This window comes from Choristoneura fumiferana, chromosome 17 (genome assembly GCF_025370935.1).
Source record: "Choristoneura fumiferana chromosome 17, NRCan_CFum_1, whole genome shotgun sequence".
NCBI classification, from domain to species: Eukaryota; Metazoa; Arthropoda; class Insecta; order Lepidoptera; family Tortricidae; genus Choristoneura; species Choristoneura fumiferana.
In genome coordinates, this window is record NC_133488.1 from 16,281,271 (window position 1) to 16,299,317 (window position 18,047).

The 18,047-nt window shown below is 35.7% G+C and overlaps 1 protein-coding gene across 2 annotated transcripts in view; it reads right to left on the reverse strand.

The window, feature by feature from the left end:
* LOC141436897 (uncharacterized) overlaps positions 1–18,047 on the reverse strand; it is a 225,516-nt gene that overhangs the window by 167,150 nt on the left and 40,319 nt on the right. The window contains exon 2 of one of the 2 annotated variants that reach the window (XM_074100005.1): positions 13,856–13,958. The exons of the other annotated variant lie outside the window; for it this stretch is intronic. Within the exon in view, the coding sequence (XP_073956106.1) occupies positions 13,856–13,928 (73 nt within the window). The 5' untranslated portion in view covers positions 13,929–13,958. The remainder of the gene's footprint in view (positions 1–13,855; positions 13,959–18,047) is intronic. 2 annotated transcript variants of the gene reach the window in all.

Genomic DNA, 18,047 nt, shown 5'->3' on the forward strand with positions numbered 1-18,047 from the left:
AGTGCCTATGTTCAACAGTGGACGTCCTATGGCTGATATGATGATGATGATGATGATGATTTTTGTAATTTTAAGACACTCTTTCTTATGACGAATGCTTGTTACACAAGGAAGTTTTTTTGGGTATTTAATAAGATCTCAGAAGTTTTATATCAGACCTAATGTTTACGTGAACGAAACCGCGGGTGGAGGTTGTGCTAATCCTAATATTTTAAATTTGTTTGATATGATTCCACGCGGCAAGTTCTCAACTGAACATGACAAAATGGACACCCTAAGAAGGAAATAGGATAGGATAGGTAGGATACTTCCCGCAGGACAGCGATAAACGTTTTTTTACAAAGTCGCGAACAACTACCGCTAGAGAATAAGTCTGAAAAAATCACCATGCTTCCGTAGTTTCGCCATGTCCGTCTGTCCGTCCGCGGCTTACCTCAGAGACTGTTAGAGCTAGAAATCTGTAATTTTGTATGTGTATTAAATACAAGTACGGCGACAAAATGGTATGAGTAAAACAACATTTTGAAATAAAAATTCGTGAAGAAGTAGTCGATCAAAACATTAAATTAAATACTTATTGGTTAGCTACATAGATGTCGCTAGTGCTGCTGCTTAAGTAGCAAAGTAGAAATAAGCAACCTGAGATATGTATGCATAGGAAAAATTCATGTCTAGATTCCTGTCCAGCAGTGGTGTAGGGGTTATAGCACGCAGCACGAAATGCTGAGGACCTGGGTTCGATTCCCAGTGCTGGTCTCTTTTTCTGTTTTTTCTGTGCATCCATGTCTCAGAAAATATAAATAATAGATAAATACTTATTGCAAATTAGGTAGTACGGAAACCTAAGTGGAGCGTATTGACTGTTTTTCTTTAATTACTGCTTCCGTGATGTGATGTAATTCTTCATGAATCTGAAATCAGCTGTACTGTTTATGTTTTTGACTGTTCGTAGTCGACCTTTGCCTTTTAAGGACTTAAAGGCTACTTACTGTCTCCGTAAGGATATAGGAAGAACTATAAATATCAATTAAATACCTGACTTTGTTGACAATTCACTGAAGTTTGGAGGCGCTTTACACAAACTTTTAGGTTACGTTAGACTTATTTTACACAAAATATTCTGGAAGTTTATTTTTAGATATTTAGCGTCCAGAAACGAGGTGGACGGATGTACTGGTTAACGCAGCAGGTTCACGCTGGATGCAGGCCGCTTCCAAACGAAGCAACTAGAGGTCTATGGGGAAGGCCTATGTCCAACAGTGGACGTCCTACGGCTGAGATGATGATGAACTCAAATGTGAATGATTATCTTTCTTACAAAGGTATTCAGTTGATCTTACCCTACGACTGGCTGAAGTAGTCCGAATCGATTTACTACATTATATAAAGGCGTGGACACATTGCGTCGGCGATCCGAAGCGAATTAGACGCGCGTCGCGAGATGCCGCTAAGAGAAACGCGGAACAAATTTCATCACCAGGATAAGGTGTTGATCAAAAATCGGAACCTGACTTTTTATAACTTACAGATTTTTTCTTTGACAAATATTTTGTAATTTTAGATAACGGAGTCGAAGACTATCTATTGCGCGTATTTCTTATAATATGTATGATGTACCTACCTACTTATAGTAATTCAACAAAATAGTTACAAGACGGCATTAAGTTAACTTGACGCAGGCATTTGTCTCAGCTCATTTAGAATTTTTTACTGTGTAGTAGTGAACTACATAAAGAATCACTTATTTGGAACATACGCAGATTTACATCTAGTTTATTATCAATTTCTTATTATTTTTTATTTAAATATGGTCGCACGCGCTTTCGTATTTATTTTTCAAAAAATATGACAGGTACTATCGAATACACTACCTAAATAAACAAAGCCAACGAGACGAGATATCTAATAATCTTTAACAATCTAATCTTCTTCTTTTTCTTTTTTGATAATCTTTGTCGGATACGTCATTATTTGCATCTCACTCTTTTTCTCTCTCATGTCATAATTCATTTCTTTTCATTGGCTTTACGTAAGATACCTATGTGCTGTAAGTGTAGGTACCTCGTTGCCAAGAAAAATGGATACAAATTTAGTGCAGCAATAATCCTAAAGGAACTCTCCTCAAGTGCTTAGCGATGTTCTCATTGTAAAGCAGCGTTATTTACGATAACGCGTAAGACGCGTGCGGAGCTCCTAATCACGCGTGGCTAAGCCGACGCGAATGTGGACGCGCCTTATGTGATTGTCACCTGACCATCTCACGACAAAAAGTTCCAACTGCTTTCAAGAGATACATAAAGTTCCAACTTAAGAAAAGGTGTCTTTAGACTCAAATTGAACTAAGTTGAAAATGTTAGATGGGACCATTTGTTAACTGGGCTAAGTGTCTGTATGAACATCAATCTTGAGGATTGCGTTTCATGACTCGACGTTTATGTAGATGACTGAATAGGCTTCAGTCAAGTGCTTGGAATTATGGCAGTAGTGATAAAATGTAGCGAATATAAGTTTTTGTACCTAGTTACGACTTTGACTTTATTAGAAGTAGAGTCAACCAAATATAACACGTTGACTCTGCTCAGAAATACCTTCTGTTAATCCTTCTTTCTGATGATTGTAACGCCGTACTTACAAAGAGCTTTTAAATGAGTCTGATACTAGTATTTTTTAAACTTACTCGGTTTTAATAACTTTAGTAGGTACTTGCTGTTTAGTAATTCGATTCATTTCTGGACAGTACGCGAGAACAAATGTTTTGAATACCCAGAATGTATCTAAGTATCTCACAAAAATAATAACTTAAATTATCTAAGAAAATGTGACTCATTTTCATTGCCCCTGGACGCATTGCTTAAACATTAACTACCTTGTCGTGTGTCAGTGTGTCCCACTTTAAATTAAAATGCATGTAATTTGAGAGTGTGACAAACAGACACGGCATTCGTGCATTCTCGCCGGCTCTCGTGTGTCTTCGGAACATGTGATTATACTAAATTATAATGTATTGCTTTTGTTTGTTTCGCAAACACCTGCGTATTACAGTTAGGTAACGTTGTGTTTTTGATCTAAATTTGACGCTTTTTTATTAGTTTGGACGCATTCGCTTGATAATGGGGCGGTGGAGCAAATTGCAAATTACGTACTTGAACGGTTCGTTAAAGAATCACGTAGATATTTTATTCTTTAACTCTTCGTAAGCTTCTTTTAACATGAAAATTGTTTGTTTTGTTTAGCTGTGTATGTGTTTTGCCATAAAACATACTTGTATCAGACTGCGACGATGCCTAAAAGTAGGGTTAGGTATCTGGTTCGTAACTTAACGTGTTACGTATTTTAAACTTACTAAATATTTGTATCGAAAGTATAATGAAAATATCTTATTTAAGTATAACCCTTTTAAAATATTTCTTTAGTGCATAAAGATGCTTAAAATGTATATTATTTTTTTACTGTCATGAAAGTTCAAGGCCTGTAACGATTATTTAGCATACAGAAAGGTTTTTTTCAAATTTAAAGAATACCATACACAAGGTGAGTAGGGCAGTACCAAACAAACCGACTGCGTTATCGATAATTTATTTATTTATTTCATTCGTGGGACTAAACACTATTTATCAAAGTCGTAACTGTACTAGTTTATGATACGGCTTTAGATTACCGCTGTAGAAAATAAGTCAATAATTACAATTCAGAGTGGTGTAAAATATTACTCTATTGACTACTGATTGCCTTTATAGCAATATGTGATCATTAAAGCTATCTGCGATCTAATAATTAATTGAAATGTTTATTGACACAAAAACAAATAAAACAGTTGAACGTAAAGTTGCGTTGTTAAATTAATTAATTACTGTTAACGCTTGAAGAAATTTACGATGCAATAAGTTTGTTTAATATCGATGAATTTACAAGCTCGGCTTCGATTTTTCAAGAACAAAGCCCCTCACTATCGCTAATAAAGCCATATGGACCGGCAGGACTATAACGGCTTCAATTTACACCAACCATTGGCTCGCTGTATAAACGACGATATAAACGCATTTTTATCGATACGCGCAGCCGGTGTCGTTACGGAGTCGATAATTTCTTCATTTTCATGTTATAAAGCTGCTTGTCCTTGCGTATTGTGAACCAGTTTGCGAACTGACTGTATTATGTTACAAGAGTACTAAAGCTTCCTTATTACGGATGATAAATTACAATAGTGGGTTAATGGTGTCGAAATATTGAAGTATCGCCCTCGTTGCCGGACTACCGGGTTTGATGGTAATGACCAATGGTTTGAATGAATGGGTCGGAAGATAAAAAAGATTGCTTTCATACTAACGCAATTAAGATATCTCGAGACGAGTAATCAGTGTAATTACATGTGTTCGTCTGGTAGCACTTAAATATCTACGCAGTGAAAGCTGCGAACGCTCTAATTGAATGTATCCGACATAATCGGGGCACATCTACAAAAGACAAAAGTTAGTTTTAAAGCCTTGGTCACTTTTGTTCGTTTTTATTGATCGATTGCAACTAAAAATAGACGCTTATTTCTATTTATACCAATGTATTTGAACATCGTGGAAAACACTTTAATGCTTCAAGATAGCGATAGATAGCTTATTTTTTTCAAGATAGACAAAAATGAGTAGAGTATTCAGCCAATAGAAAGAAATCACCGCCGCCGGTAGACACCCATAGCATAAGTAAAATTACGAGAGCGATCCCAAAACAAAACAGAACACAGGATGCGTTGTCTAAGGTCGATAATGTTTTCATTCATGTTTATTTGCGTAGACTTTTTTTCTTATATCGTTGGCCATAAAAGTCGATGATGTTCAACTATGTCATTATTATTTTTAAAAAATTGCTCTTAGCCGATACCGAGTTACTTAGTCGATACCGTTATCGATTAATTTAGTTATTCCGACTCGGTGATCGGTATGCGACTAAAAACAAAACGCCTGCAGGGCGCCCTAATAATCGTAACAGTTATCAGCTCAGTGCAATTGCAATGGATATTATGTCGATAAAATCGATTCTCACTCGGAAAACTGACGATGGCTGATTGGCTTTTTTATCGATAACAAATGTACCTCTCTTAATAAGCGTAAATAAATGCAGAGTAAAGTTGTATTTAATAATATGCTTCAAAAATACTAGAAGAAAATACTACTTAGAAATAATTTATTATGCCTGGTTTTTTGGTAGTTTTATTTATCAACGTATTAATAGCTAAAACAATACAATGTAATAAATAGAATGGTCCTTTATTGATTACCACACTAAGTACATTTGAGTAAGATAAAAATATAACTAACATAAACAACACAAATATGACATGGAAAAAGAACTTCCGTGTTTATTCACAAGTGTTGTATACTTACATAAAATATTTATAAAACTTGTAAAATAGATGAGCTGCAAAAAGAAGATCAAAATGAAAAATATATATAAAAGAAACGAATATAATCATAATGTCAATGCCGTCTTAAAACGCCTATGTTTTTCAAACGTAGACCGTTAAAAACTTGCTTCGATCGATTCGTACAACATTGCATTACTCTGTGTCCATCATTTTAATGACATGTTGTTGTTGTTATTAATGACATAATACAACAAAATTACTGGCCACTAATACTCATTAATAGCATTTCGTAATTATGAATAAAAAGTGAATTCGATGTTTAAAATTACGTTGTTCAAGAAAGCGTGTAGGTAGTCGGGTGGCTGTCGCATTTTGCACGAGTTCATTCGAGGTCGTTTAGAATATTACACTTTGGTAAAAGTAAGATAATAAACTAATGAATTTATAACTGGCTGCATGTTATATTGGGTTTAATATTTCTAATTTGCATCAATCATTTTAAACTGTTAAATAGAAATTAATTTAAATGATGGATATCAACTAAAATTGAGCATATTTTGTAACGTTAGCCAAGTGTAAACGCAAAAATCAACCTAGAGAAATTGTAGCTCTGTATTAAACGCTTAGTGTCTTTTTCTTTGAATTTCCTCATGAATAACTTGTCTTATAAGGTACTGGCGGTTATATTGGTACCTAATAGTTTTTCTAACAAATTACTGTTTTTACCGTATCTAAGTTTAGACCTAAAATAGACTATTACTTCTTGCTCTTCGATCGGTGAATCAAAGAATGTAAAGAAAAGCGAGGATATTTACAGAGCCTAGGCGAGTAAACAAGCATTTTAAAGTGGAAATAAGGATTCAGTCGTTATAGAAAAGGATGTCGATCCAAATTTACGACAAAATCCTGTTATATTGTTCGTTTTTAGCAATTCACCGTTAATTAAATTACACGAAATAAAGGGTATAAATACTCACTTTGTCTTTTAGCATTAGAAAGAAAGTCATCAAAATCATATTTCGGTGTTTTTTTTAAACGAAAATGTAATGGCAAATAACTATTAAAAGTGGGAAATATTAATTCTACTTTTATAATCTTAGAAATAAAATTGTATCATTTTAAAAAATCACTTTTCATTGAAGGAACCGATTAAGATTGTTTACCTTTTCCTACTACTAAGAATTTATTGAATCACGCGTTAGTTTGCGAAGGTCCATATCTAGGAACTAAAAGAATTTCTTGGCTCATCCGCCCCGCGACCTTAAGGTCCACTAAAGACCTACTAAGGACTACTAAAGACCTACTAAGGACAACTAAAGAAACCTTCGAGTATTAAAGACAGACTGCGAATAAAAAACCTTTATGATCACACAGGTAAACGGTAAAAGGGTTTAAATACACGGATCAAGTTCAATTCAGATTGTGCCTCAAAATATGTAAATAAGATTCTTAATAAAAATGGCACGTACTTGCACGTGCTACGTTTACTTTTAGCATTGATATAGGTGCGATATTTTGTACAAGAAATGGAGATGTTTCTGCGAAAAATACAAAATAATCATTCCTTTATTTTCTCGGAATGTTTTAATTACTGGTGTCATAAAGTTTAATCGCTCTCCAGTTTTGTTAATGTTGAAGGCGAAAAATGCTAAAAGCAGTACACTGACTGCCGCTCTCGGATATGACATTTAAAATTGACGTTTATTTTATTAATGAGGATGTTCGCTGTTCAGAATGGACCGAGTTTAGGATACATTGCAGTTAATTTACATCTGTGGGTGTGAAATACAATGCTTCATTACACTTATCTTTATTGCTTAGGTATTTTCGATTGGAATTGTTATAAGTGGTCAGTCAGAGCAACGCATAAAAAATAGCAAATTAGGTTGATTATTACTATGCGTATTTGAACTAAAATTGAGCATCACACTAGGTCGAGCCTGAAAACGCCTGCATTTTTGATTATTCAACTGACAGATTAATTATATATTTTTAACGTATTTTAAACTTTTACCGTATTCTTTAATATTTTTTGTCATAATATGTTACATCATTCAATTGGCTGTAACTTGTAGGTACTTGACTATAATGTCATTCAAGAAATAACAGGAGGCGTGCCTGCCACCCACCCACGTGCCGTATGCTAATTCATTCATTACTAGCTTGGAGACAAATTTACGAACTATTTGTTTAATATTATGTTTATGTTGCATCTCGTTTATGTTGTTTAATTTATCACTTTTACGGCGGCATCCTAATTATATAATTTTATGTTACTAATCTTCACGGCGTACCTATAATAAACGTTAGATATAACACCATTACTATATTTTTATAACATATTAGCTTGCCCGCGACTTCATCTGCAAATAATTCATTTATCATCGTTAGTAAATATCTATTTTTTCCGTTTATACTAGGTTTATACGTTATTTTTACTTAGACATATGGTGATAGTTATCTATACATATGAATTAAATTTTTATAAAGTGTGGTTATAGATTATGACTTTTATACGATAAGTTATTGTATGTTATATTGCTAACCCCATTTTACGTGTAAAATCAATGGAAGTTTCGATTAAAAAATAATGAATAACTCTATTTATTTACTGGCCTGCGTAACACGGAATTTTATCTTACGATTCATTGAAGTCCTATAACTTCTTTGGCTCTTTTGTTACTTAAGTTACTACTGTCAAAGTGACAGAAAATACAAACGAATGTTAAGTAAACCGAAGTTTATTAGCATTTGTGAAAAAAGTGGTTAACCTATTAGTATACATTTATTCTTATTTGTCCCATTTTGACATTTTCGTGTTGAAAAAATTGATAAAATATACTTAGCTAGACGTTTCACGTCATACTGTACGTGTAGCGTAGACACGAGTACCTAGCTGTATATTAATACTGAATCTTGAGGTCGTATTCAAATGAGCTGTGTCTTAGTTCGTTAGTCCCAGGTAATAGAGTGTATTATTATGCACTAACTATTATCACTTATGTAACCAACTAGTCCTTAGCTTGGCTTTCTACTCGAAAATTGATCGAAAAGCTTGGACAATTCCTAGTTATTTTTATTGTGGATGTTTGTACACTGTTCATTAGAGATCTTATTCTCTAACGCACTCGGAATCACGATTTTTTTTACGCTTCTTTCTGTCACATACCATGGTAAAAAAGTAGAAAGAGATGGTGAAAGTGCCCAGGCGTTTGACAGTTTGACTTTTGCTGCGCAGTTTTTGTGCGCTTTCCACCTAGAAATCATGTTACAGAAATTGACATGCTCAGTTTTCAAACGTTCCAACGTACTTATGTCATTCATTTTAATTAAAATCCGTGTCCAGGGGTAGTTACACCTGAACACGAAGTATAGGTTATTTCAGAACGTTTAACGTGCTTTAAATTATATGATCAGCACTACCACATCCTATTCGCATGTTTTGTGTTCTTTGTTTATTTTTAATGCCACCTATCAATTAAATTTTTAGATATGAGTACCCAAGAATAAATAAATCGGCAACTTTTTAACGATCTAAATTTAATTGAGATTATTTGTGGCTAAGCACACCAAGCTATTATTATTAAAGTACTCGTATTTGATATCAACAAAAATCAAAGCCAATACCACCATTTCTATAGTCATAGAGGTACATCTAACCACTGAGCTAACACGTACATCCTTATTGTAAGCTAACTGTGCAGCAATGAATTAATCACTCTTTCTAGTCGATGGAGCCGCACAAAAAGGGCGTCAATGTATGTATGAGTTAAAATTGAATGAAACCGATCAATTAAACATGAACTGTAACAACCGGCTAAATGTCTATAAACGATGGTTCCGAGGATTGTTGGTTTCTAATATTTTATTTGACATTGTAATAGGGATGCGCAGAAATGATAAAGAAAAAACCGGCCAAGAGCGTGTCGGACACGCCCGAACTAGGGTTCCGTAGCCATCACGAAAAAATAGAGTAAATTCGTGCAAAATTACAGCTTTCTAGCATTGATAGTCCCTGAGCAAAGCCGCGGACGGACAGACAGTCAGACAGACAGTCATGGCGAAACTATAAGGGTTCCGCTTTTGCCATTTTAAGTAGACAGGGATAGATAATGAAATCTGATGAAACCAAAAGAAAGCTGATATTTTAGTTGTAGTATATTATTTACTGTCAACCAGTTTGATTCCTAGGCCAGCCATCGTAAAATTTTGTCATCATAACATTCACGGCAAACGATAGGCATTGTTAAAGACAAACGAAATTATAATTACAAAGAGCTACGGTGACCCAAGAATCAAATTGTTCGACTGTACCTACTAAAGCGTTTAACATAAGCTTTTGTTTAATTCCGCAGCTAAACACAGCGCACACAGCCCTACAGCACGCCGGTTCATACATATAGAACAGCTGTCAAACGACCGTCGGTAAATCAGGACCGCGCCGTGCTCTCGCGATATTCGAGTTTACAAGCTGCTGGTTCGCACAAGCGAATATCAAAAAGTCAACATGCTAGGAAGATAGTTTGCAATGATTCTAGCGAACATGTGTCATGGTTAAACAACTAAATGTTGTCTTTGAATGAGCACGTATTGGTTAAACAGAAACCAAGATAATTAACGTCTGTTTGTAGCAGAAGGAAAAATAATATGTTTTTTTTCTAATTTTTAGTCTAAGTTGCTTGTCTTTGCTTAGTTTGGGACTAGGTCAATTGGTGTCAAGTGTCCCATGATATTTATTATTTATTATTCTCTTTATTTATTTATTTATTCTTAGGATTAGGTTTTTATAATAGTTATAAGAAGTAAAATACAGAAAAGTACATACAAAATAAAAATATTATAAAAACCTAACCTAGTTTGCCGCCGGTAACGGGGCAGGGCCCAAGCTACCGGTGGTCAGGGCCGCAGAGTGAGGAACCTCCGGACGATGCGTGCCGTGTCCAGAAGTACCGCCTTCTGTATCTGGCCCTTGATCCAGCCATCTAGCGAGAGTCTCTTGAGATTATTATTATTATTATTATTAAGTATTGCGAATTTGCGACAGCATGGTAGTTCAGAATGATCCTATGTATCCTTTCATAAATATTTACCAACACTTTCACTTTTTATGGCAATCATTATTAGATAACCAGTCCTTATATCTATAACATCCAGTGATTAAGCAAATCAAATAAAGACACCTACAAAAATATTTTACTGGCCATTTTGTTTGAAACGTCATTGACGCTTTTAAAAATTTGCTGAATGTACTCACTGAAACATTCGTCAACTCCAGCTAAATACTTTGAAAATATTTTGCAACGGTATACAGTTGTATCTATCCAACCACTGTCGGAAGTATTCCATATTAATATTGTGATACTATGTATATTGTGTGGCAACCTGCTCAGAATCCACATCGTTTGACATTGTCAATGTATCACCCACATCACGACAGCCGAGTGAAGCTTGACAGGGTATTCATATTTAGATGACGGTCAAACGCTTTCGTGCTGCAGCTGATATATAGGTAAAGTCTACTGTTTTTTGTACTACTGTGATTTTTTGATTAATTATTTTGTAGGTAGACAATGCATTAGTTCGATTTATTTAAGTTTAACTAAAACAACTGGTTACTTATTTCGGATATTATCGTAAGATAACAAAAAATATCTTATATCAATTTACTACAGTAGATTACGGTGGTTTTCAAAAATAATAGTGAGAGTCACGACAAATTAGAAATTTGATGGACTTGTTTCTGATTTCCAAAACAGTCGCTTTGAGTTTTTAGTCGTAGGTACCTAAAGTGAATTAGTTCGTTCTATTAACCTGTTTTACACCAACGTAAGTATCATCTTTTATACCAACTCAAAAGGAGTTAAAATTACTTTAATCGATCAAACCTTAACTGGACACATTGTGGTGCGACTTTCTTTAAGTTAAGTGCTAGTTCAGCGCCTCTTAGTAACGGACGGTCAATTTGGAGTTTTAACTTTAACAACCACACGTTTTAACAATAATGGCCGAATTACTGATGTTTCACGCCTGCTGTGTGTTTGTGTTACATAGTATCCGCACAATAAAAAATACTGCTTGCATCTTTGTATGTGTCCCAAGAAAACTTAGCATGTTCTCGGGGAATAAATAGGTTTTATTAATTAGAAACAGTGTAATTCTCAATTAGGGAAATATTTTTTAATTAGTTCAGAAATTTCAGACATTATCAGGCAAAGTTATTTTAAGGTTAGTTTTTACTTCAATTGTACCATCAGAATAATGCGTTTGTTTAATTAAATAACCCGTTGCAAATAGAAGAACTCGAAGAGTTCATAGAAATACAGAATCGTTTAAATAACAAAATGTATTTTGCATGTGGGATAAATGTTAGAGTGACAGATAAAGGCAAACAAATGTCAAGGTAACATGCATTAAACAAACGTTTAAGAATAAAGGAGTATACAGAGTATGTAGACATTACGCGCTAGGATTTTCAACCTTTCTTTGACTAAAGTTATAATTCAAAATACAGACAGATAAAAGGCCGATATTCGAAATCCCATATCCTGTGAAAACACCACATCTGTGAAAAATCGTGCTAAAAAGATCACAGCTATAGCATAGCTTTATATTAAGCTTTAATTAACTTTGCCATATAGTTAAAAACATAATTTGAAATACATTTTACAACCAAATTTATATCACTTTTAAATACTCGTAGTACTTAGTTATGTGATTTTAAAATCGGTCTACAGCTCGGCCACCGCGCCGACGAATCCCGAACACTTCCGGACTCACCCGAAGTCGTGCGTCGTGCCCAGGCGCATCGAAGATGTATGGAAATGCGCACCTGCCACTCAAGCCACCCACAGCGCGAAGATAAACGAGTGCTTAGTTAGAGTTCTTGCTAACTACCAGTTAGCGTTGATTGCCTACCACTTTTTCCACTTGTTTCGTATGCTACCGTCTAATAGAGTCTGATGATGACCTAACAGTCACGACGTGTAAGGCTTTTTGTGTTAATAAGCTTGAATTAGCTATTGGTTTAGGATTATGATTTATGGGATAAATTCCAGGTCTCTTAAAATTGTTTTTTTTTTAATTCGACTGGATGGCAAACGAGAAAGTGAGTCTCCTGATGGTAAGAGATCACCACCGCCCATAAACATCTGCAACACCAGGGGTATTGCAGATGCGTTGCCAACCTAGAGGCCTAAGATGGGATACCTCAAGTGCCAGTAATTTCACCGGCTGTATTACTCTCCACGCCGAAACACAATAGTGTAAGCACTGCTGCTTTACGGCAGGATTAGCGAGCAAGATGGTGGTAGCAATCCGGGCGGACCTTGCACAAGGTCCTAACACCTCAATATATTTCGATTTGGGGTTTGCTACTAGTATATAATATAATAATATCTTACTAAGATGCAGTGATAATGCTTTTTCGTTAAAATTAGCTAATTATAAAAAAAACAATGATAAAAATTAAGTATAACAGAATGTACAAAAAATACAATAAGAAAATTAGTCATACAAATAAATCTGTGCCAGCCATTACTTTGCACCTAATACAAGATCCACTATTTTCACATATCTCAGCAAAAAGTAAAAAAAAAATGAACTGTACAATTGCAAGATAACTTGATTGAATTAGAAGCTTCTCCATCAGAATATAGCAAAATAATTTTGAAACATCTTACTTGAGACTAAGCCTGGCGGAGTCAAATCTGACGATATCTTATCACAGGGGAGTGGAAGCCCATAAAATAGCCGGATTCGATTTGTAGCATTCGAACATGGCGGATGTAGACAGTATCTAATTTTGGTATTTCTGGTTTCTTTGGCTAGTTGTAGTATAATTTTGATAGTGTTTTATGCGGCGATTAACCTTAACAGTGAACAGTGATCACAAAATTATATATTGCTCTCGTGTCTAACATTTTTTAATGCGCAAGTTGTCTCCACGTGGTTTCTGGAATTTTACTATCAAGTTGCAAAAACTGCAATCACCGTACAACGTCGCTCCCAAAGAGAGCTTACTTTGACACTGGCGAAATTGTCCTAAAATAGGACAGAAGCCATTTTTTAAATAAAAAAAATAATAGTCGGGCCTTACAAGGGTTTTTTTTATTGTACAGCATATATGCATCTTGTCAAGAATTAGTTCATTAATTGGTTGATACAAATGTCCACATCAAAGAACTACACTAATATACCTTGCTTCTCCAGTAAAAAAAGTGAAGAAGCAAGGTATAGTAGATTGTACAACAAGAGCATCAAACGAGCCATTTTACCCAAGACGTTCGTATAGCCACCCGAGCCGGTACGGCGAAGGGAAAAGAGGGGAAAATGGGTTTAATTCTCGAGTTTTACACGCTGCTTTTCACATCGTTTGCGAGGAAATTAAATAGCATCAGTGGAAACAATTGTTTACATACTAGGTCAGTTAGTCCACGTAGTTATATACTGTTAGTTCAGACTAACTACAAATTATTAGCTTAAGTGCAAGTACCAGGTTACCTGAGTAGCACCACGCAGGCCAGACGACCGGTGCCTCGGCGTCCAGGTCACGGCGGGTCAGTGGTGCCAGCATCAGGACAGCGCGGGCGCCGACATCGCTACCCTATGGATACAGCAGCTGGTGAAAACGGATCCCCAACCCAGGTGAGGGTGGGCTGCGAGCGTGGGCAGTTTCAAAGCGTCAGTTATATGCCAAGGGAGGTTGAAACAATCACATGCTTTTAAGTATTTCCCGTACTATTTTGGTGAAAATGTGGTAGCTGTTAAAGCTGCTAGTTATCATTACAATCAGGACTACGATAAAATTTATGCTAAATATGCCTCTACGTTTTGAGTATATTGCAGCGGCCGTGATCACAAGTATACCTACCTTGACAAGCTTGTGCGTTACATTCGGTAGAACCATGGAGTAGTAATCATTTACTGCACTTATCAAAAGAAATCTTGATAAGAGCAGCAGAGGCTCCCTGCGACAGGGTTTCGAATGCCACATACGAACTTGTCAAGGTATAGTGGTGAGGAGTCTAATTGTGATCGCGGTTCCTGCAATGTGGTCGGAATCATTATCTTTGAACCTAAATGTTGAGATTATTTTGGCAGTAATTTTGTCGCATTACAGTCCCGGTTGTAACAATAGCTATGAGTGAAAATCGTTAACGTTTAAAGCAATATTGTTAGAGCTGGTTCATATTAGGGTAAATCGTCAATTACTGGCCACCGTTCAATAAATAACTGGCCACTTTACACTAAAAATGAATTTGTAGTCACCCTATAAAAAGAGTTCATTTTTAGTATAAAGTGTCAATTAAATACTAGCCATCCTTCAATAACTGGCCACCTTATACTAAAATGAATTCTGGTCACCTATTTAAATAGAATTCATTTTTAGTATAAGGTGGCCAGGCCAGTAATTGAAGATTTACCGAAAGTCGAACCGACAGCTTTACCGGAACGACAAATGTGTCGGAAGCTATTAGCAAAGTATTTCAATAGCATTGTTTACATTAGTTCGTTAAAATTGTCAGTGATGACACATTTATCGAACGTTCAGTTGCGATTTCAGACAAGTCCGATATAGTACTGGAATATGGTGTTCTGGACAGTGGTTCGAGCTGCTAATAATGTGAATAGTAGGACAGTCGTGGTAAAGCTGCTGGTTTGATCTACTATGAAGCAGCTCATAATTGTGTTAAGAACATAATTAACGATGCACGCGACCACGACCAATAAATAGTTGTATGGGTTGCAATAACGATTTGTGGTCAAGGGTACGACCACTACGGTCAATGGTTACAAATGAAATTCCATAATGAAAGAGCTGTTTGCTGATTTGTTTCACGGAATTATATGCAGTTGATGGGATTATATGTGTCTTTTCTAAAATAAACAAAGTGTGGTTATTTTTGTAAAGAGTCGAATAGTTGACCATATAATGTCAGTCAGTTACGTAGCTTCGAAGAATCATGCTATTTCTTCATAAAAGTTGATCTTTTAAAAACTTTAGATATCCCCAGTTTGAATTACAAATCCATTTAAAATCAAAATAAAAACTACTGCATTCTACACACGTAAACATAATAGCTTAAAAACTCCCATACATAATTCGCATTTAATATCAATGTACAAAAAGTACCTAACACGCCAGATACACATCAAAAACTACTTACAATGAATTCGGTCCAAGTTCAATCAAACGGCATAGCGACAGAGGCAACAAAAACTGAGACAGATAAATAATAAACACATTTTTTTTTACTGGCCAGCCTTTCAATATCAAACTGTGTTTTTAATTTGAATAAGGTAGAGAATAAAGAGTAGGTATTTGTAAGGCTACGTACGCACTATACGGCTACCGCGCGGTTTTAGTGCATCGTCACTTTCTGAAGCAATACTTTGAAGAGGGATAGCGCGCTAAAAGCACGCGGTTAACCGCGTGGTGCATTGTTGCACGAAGACCGTGGGAGGGCTTGGAGAAGAGCTAATAGCTCAGTGGTACCTATGCCATAAGTGAGGCCCAGCAGTGGACTGATGTAAGCAGATGATAATGATATTGATGAAGTGAAGTACAACATAAGAGCGAAGGCTCCAGAAGATAGTTCACATATGTGATCTCTACACACCTTGCTCTTTATTTTCCTTGACTTTTAATTAAATTTGGCACCAAAAACGCAAGAACTTAAAGTATTAAAATGGTTATACATAGGTATTTAGTGATGATGTTTTGATGTCGCTAACGATTGTGGTCAGCGAGACGAAAAGATCGATCGTGGCGGCTAAATCGATTATTTAAAACAAAAATCGTTCTCAATGGTTAACAACCAGCTACGTCTATGACTGATTTTTATGGAATTCGACTTATATTTGATCATTATTAATATTATGTTTTACGTAAAAGGCGACCTTAGTTTTTATCGTAATGTAGTTAATGTGTTTTTATGTGCAATTAAGTGTTTAGATACTTAGTTCTTGTCGAAAGCCGATTGGAAATTATTAATTGTAGTCTCTTTAAATGTTATCATACTAGAGTAAAAAGGCTCTTTACTCTAAGTTACTTGATAAATAAACTTCGTAGATCTATTGTTATAAGACTTGATATAGTCAATAGAGTGGAGTGTAGTGGACAGAGTAACTTAAAAAACGTACTTAATTTTTGTATTTAACAGTAAAGTTTCGTTGAACTTGTTAGGTTATTTAAAAACTACAAAAAAACCTAATTAAAAACAACCTTCTTGAATAAGGAAAACGTGATTTTAACTAAGCAGGCACTTGTTTTTCTTAACAAGTGGGTGCAGAAAATTCAGAGCGGTCGCCGTACAAATCGATCTTCACGGTTCGGAGCGTCAGATTCTCGCCGCGCTGGTCGGGTTAATACACGATTATTTTTGGATCGATTGCTATGCAAAAAGACGATTTATCGACTGAGGTTCTTAGGTGAATAGAGTGAGACGACTATTAGATATATTTTCTACGGGATTAGGAACGGAGGTTCTAATAAACTATCGATATTTCGACACACCTATACCAGCATTATGAGCACGGGCAGTAAATGTCTCCTAGGTAATTAACCGCGAATCATTCAATGAACCTTCATTACATTTTAAGAATTTTAACAATGAAAAGGATGGTGTGAAAAGAAACGATTTAGATAGACTTTCGGCAAAAAAGGCTGAAATGGCCTTCAATGTGAAACGAATAAAATTTATGTAATACCATCAAATTATCAAGCCATTATGGAATTATTTTATAGCGGCATTGTTTTTGGATCGATATAATTTGATGATCTTTAAAACAATCGAATCTTCTTCAAATGGCTACGCATCCGTAATTCCGCTTATGATTGTGAGTGTACATGGGAGTCTTGGAATACATTGGATCGATTCCAGGATAGTCAGTTGTTAGTTTGCGCCGAAGCAGCGTCTCACCAGCACTAGCGCTAATACCCTGTTGCCTACTCACCACCACCATACACACGCCACCACACCACACGCCATAGCATGGGTGGTGGTGATTGTTTTCATTAATTGACTCATGGGTGAAGACCAAAAAGTTGCACACCGTTAAAGCCGCTTTAACTAGCAGGTAGTTAAAATTTCCATGAACTTTTTCCAATTTTTCATAATGGAAAAAAATAATAGTAATTATAAATAACTGCTAACGCATCTTTAACGATGTGCAACTTTTTGGTCTTCACCCTCATTTGCTCATACTAGTTACTTGGCCGAAATAAAATGTCATTTGTTTATTAAATGACGTTCACTTGTAACAAAATAAGCATCTACTTTAGGCTCTTGACAATCTCCTTCTTCTTTCATGAATTCCCGCGACCTTTACCGAAAATAGTACTATCGTTCATCTATTTGTAGACGTCATTACGAACAAATTGTATTACTTTAACACCGTATGACGCTCACAACTGTCATTACGCTAATACGCGAGTCGTTTACGCCACCTGTCCAGTACTCGACCAATTACTTAACTACTTAACTGGCACTACCGTTTGCATGAAAACAATGTCCCATTGAAATTCCTGGTTCGTACTAGTTACCGATTCGTGACAATGGTCAAATTTAAATGGCGAACAGCGTTCCAATTTCAAAGCCGCTAGGCGTGCTCGGTGCACGCGCTGCGCCTGCGCCGCAGCAGTACACTGATACTCAAACAGTAAATCTATATGAATAAAAATTACTGACCA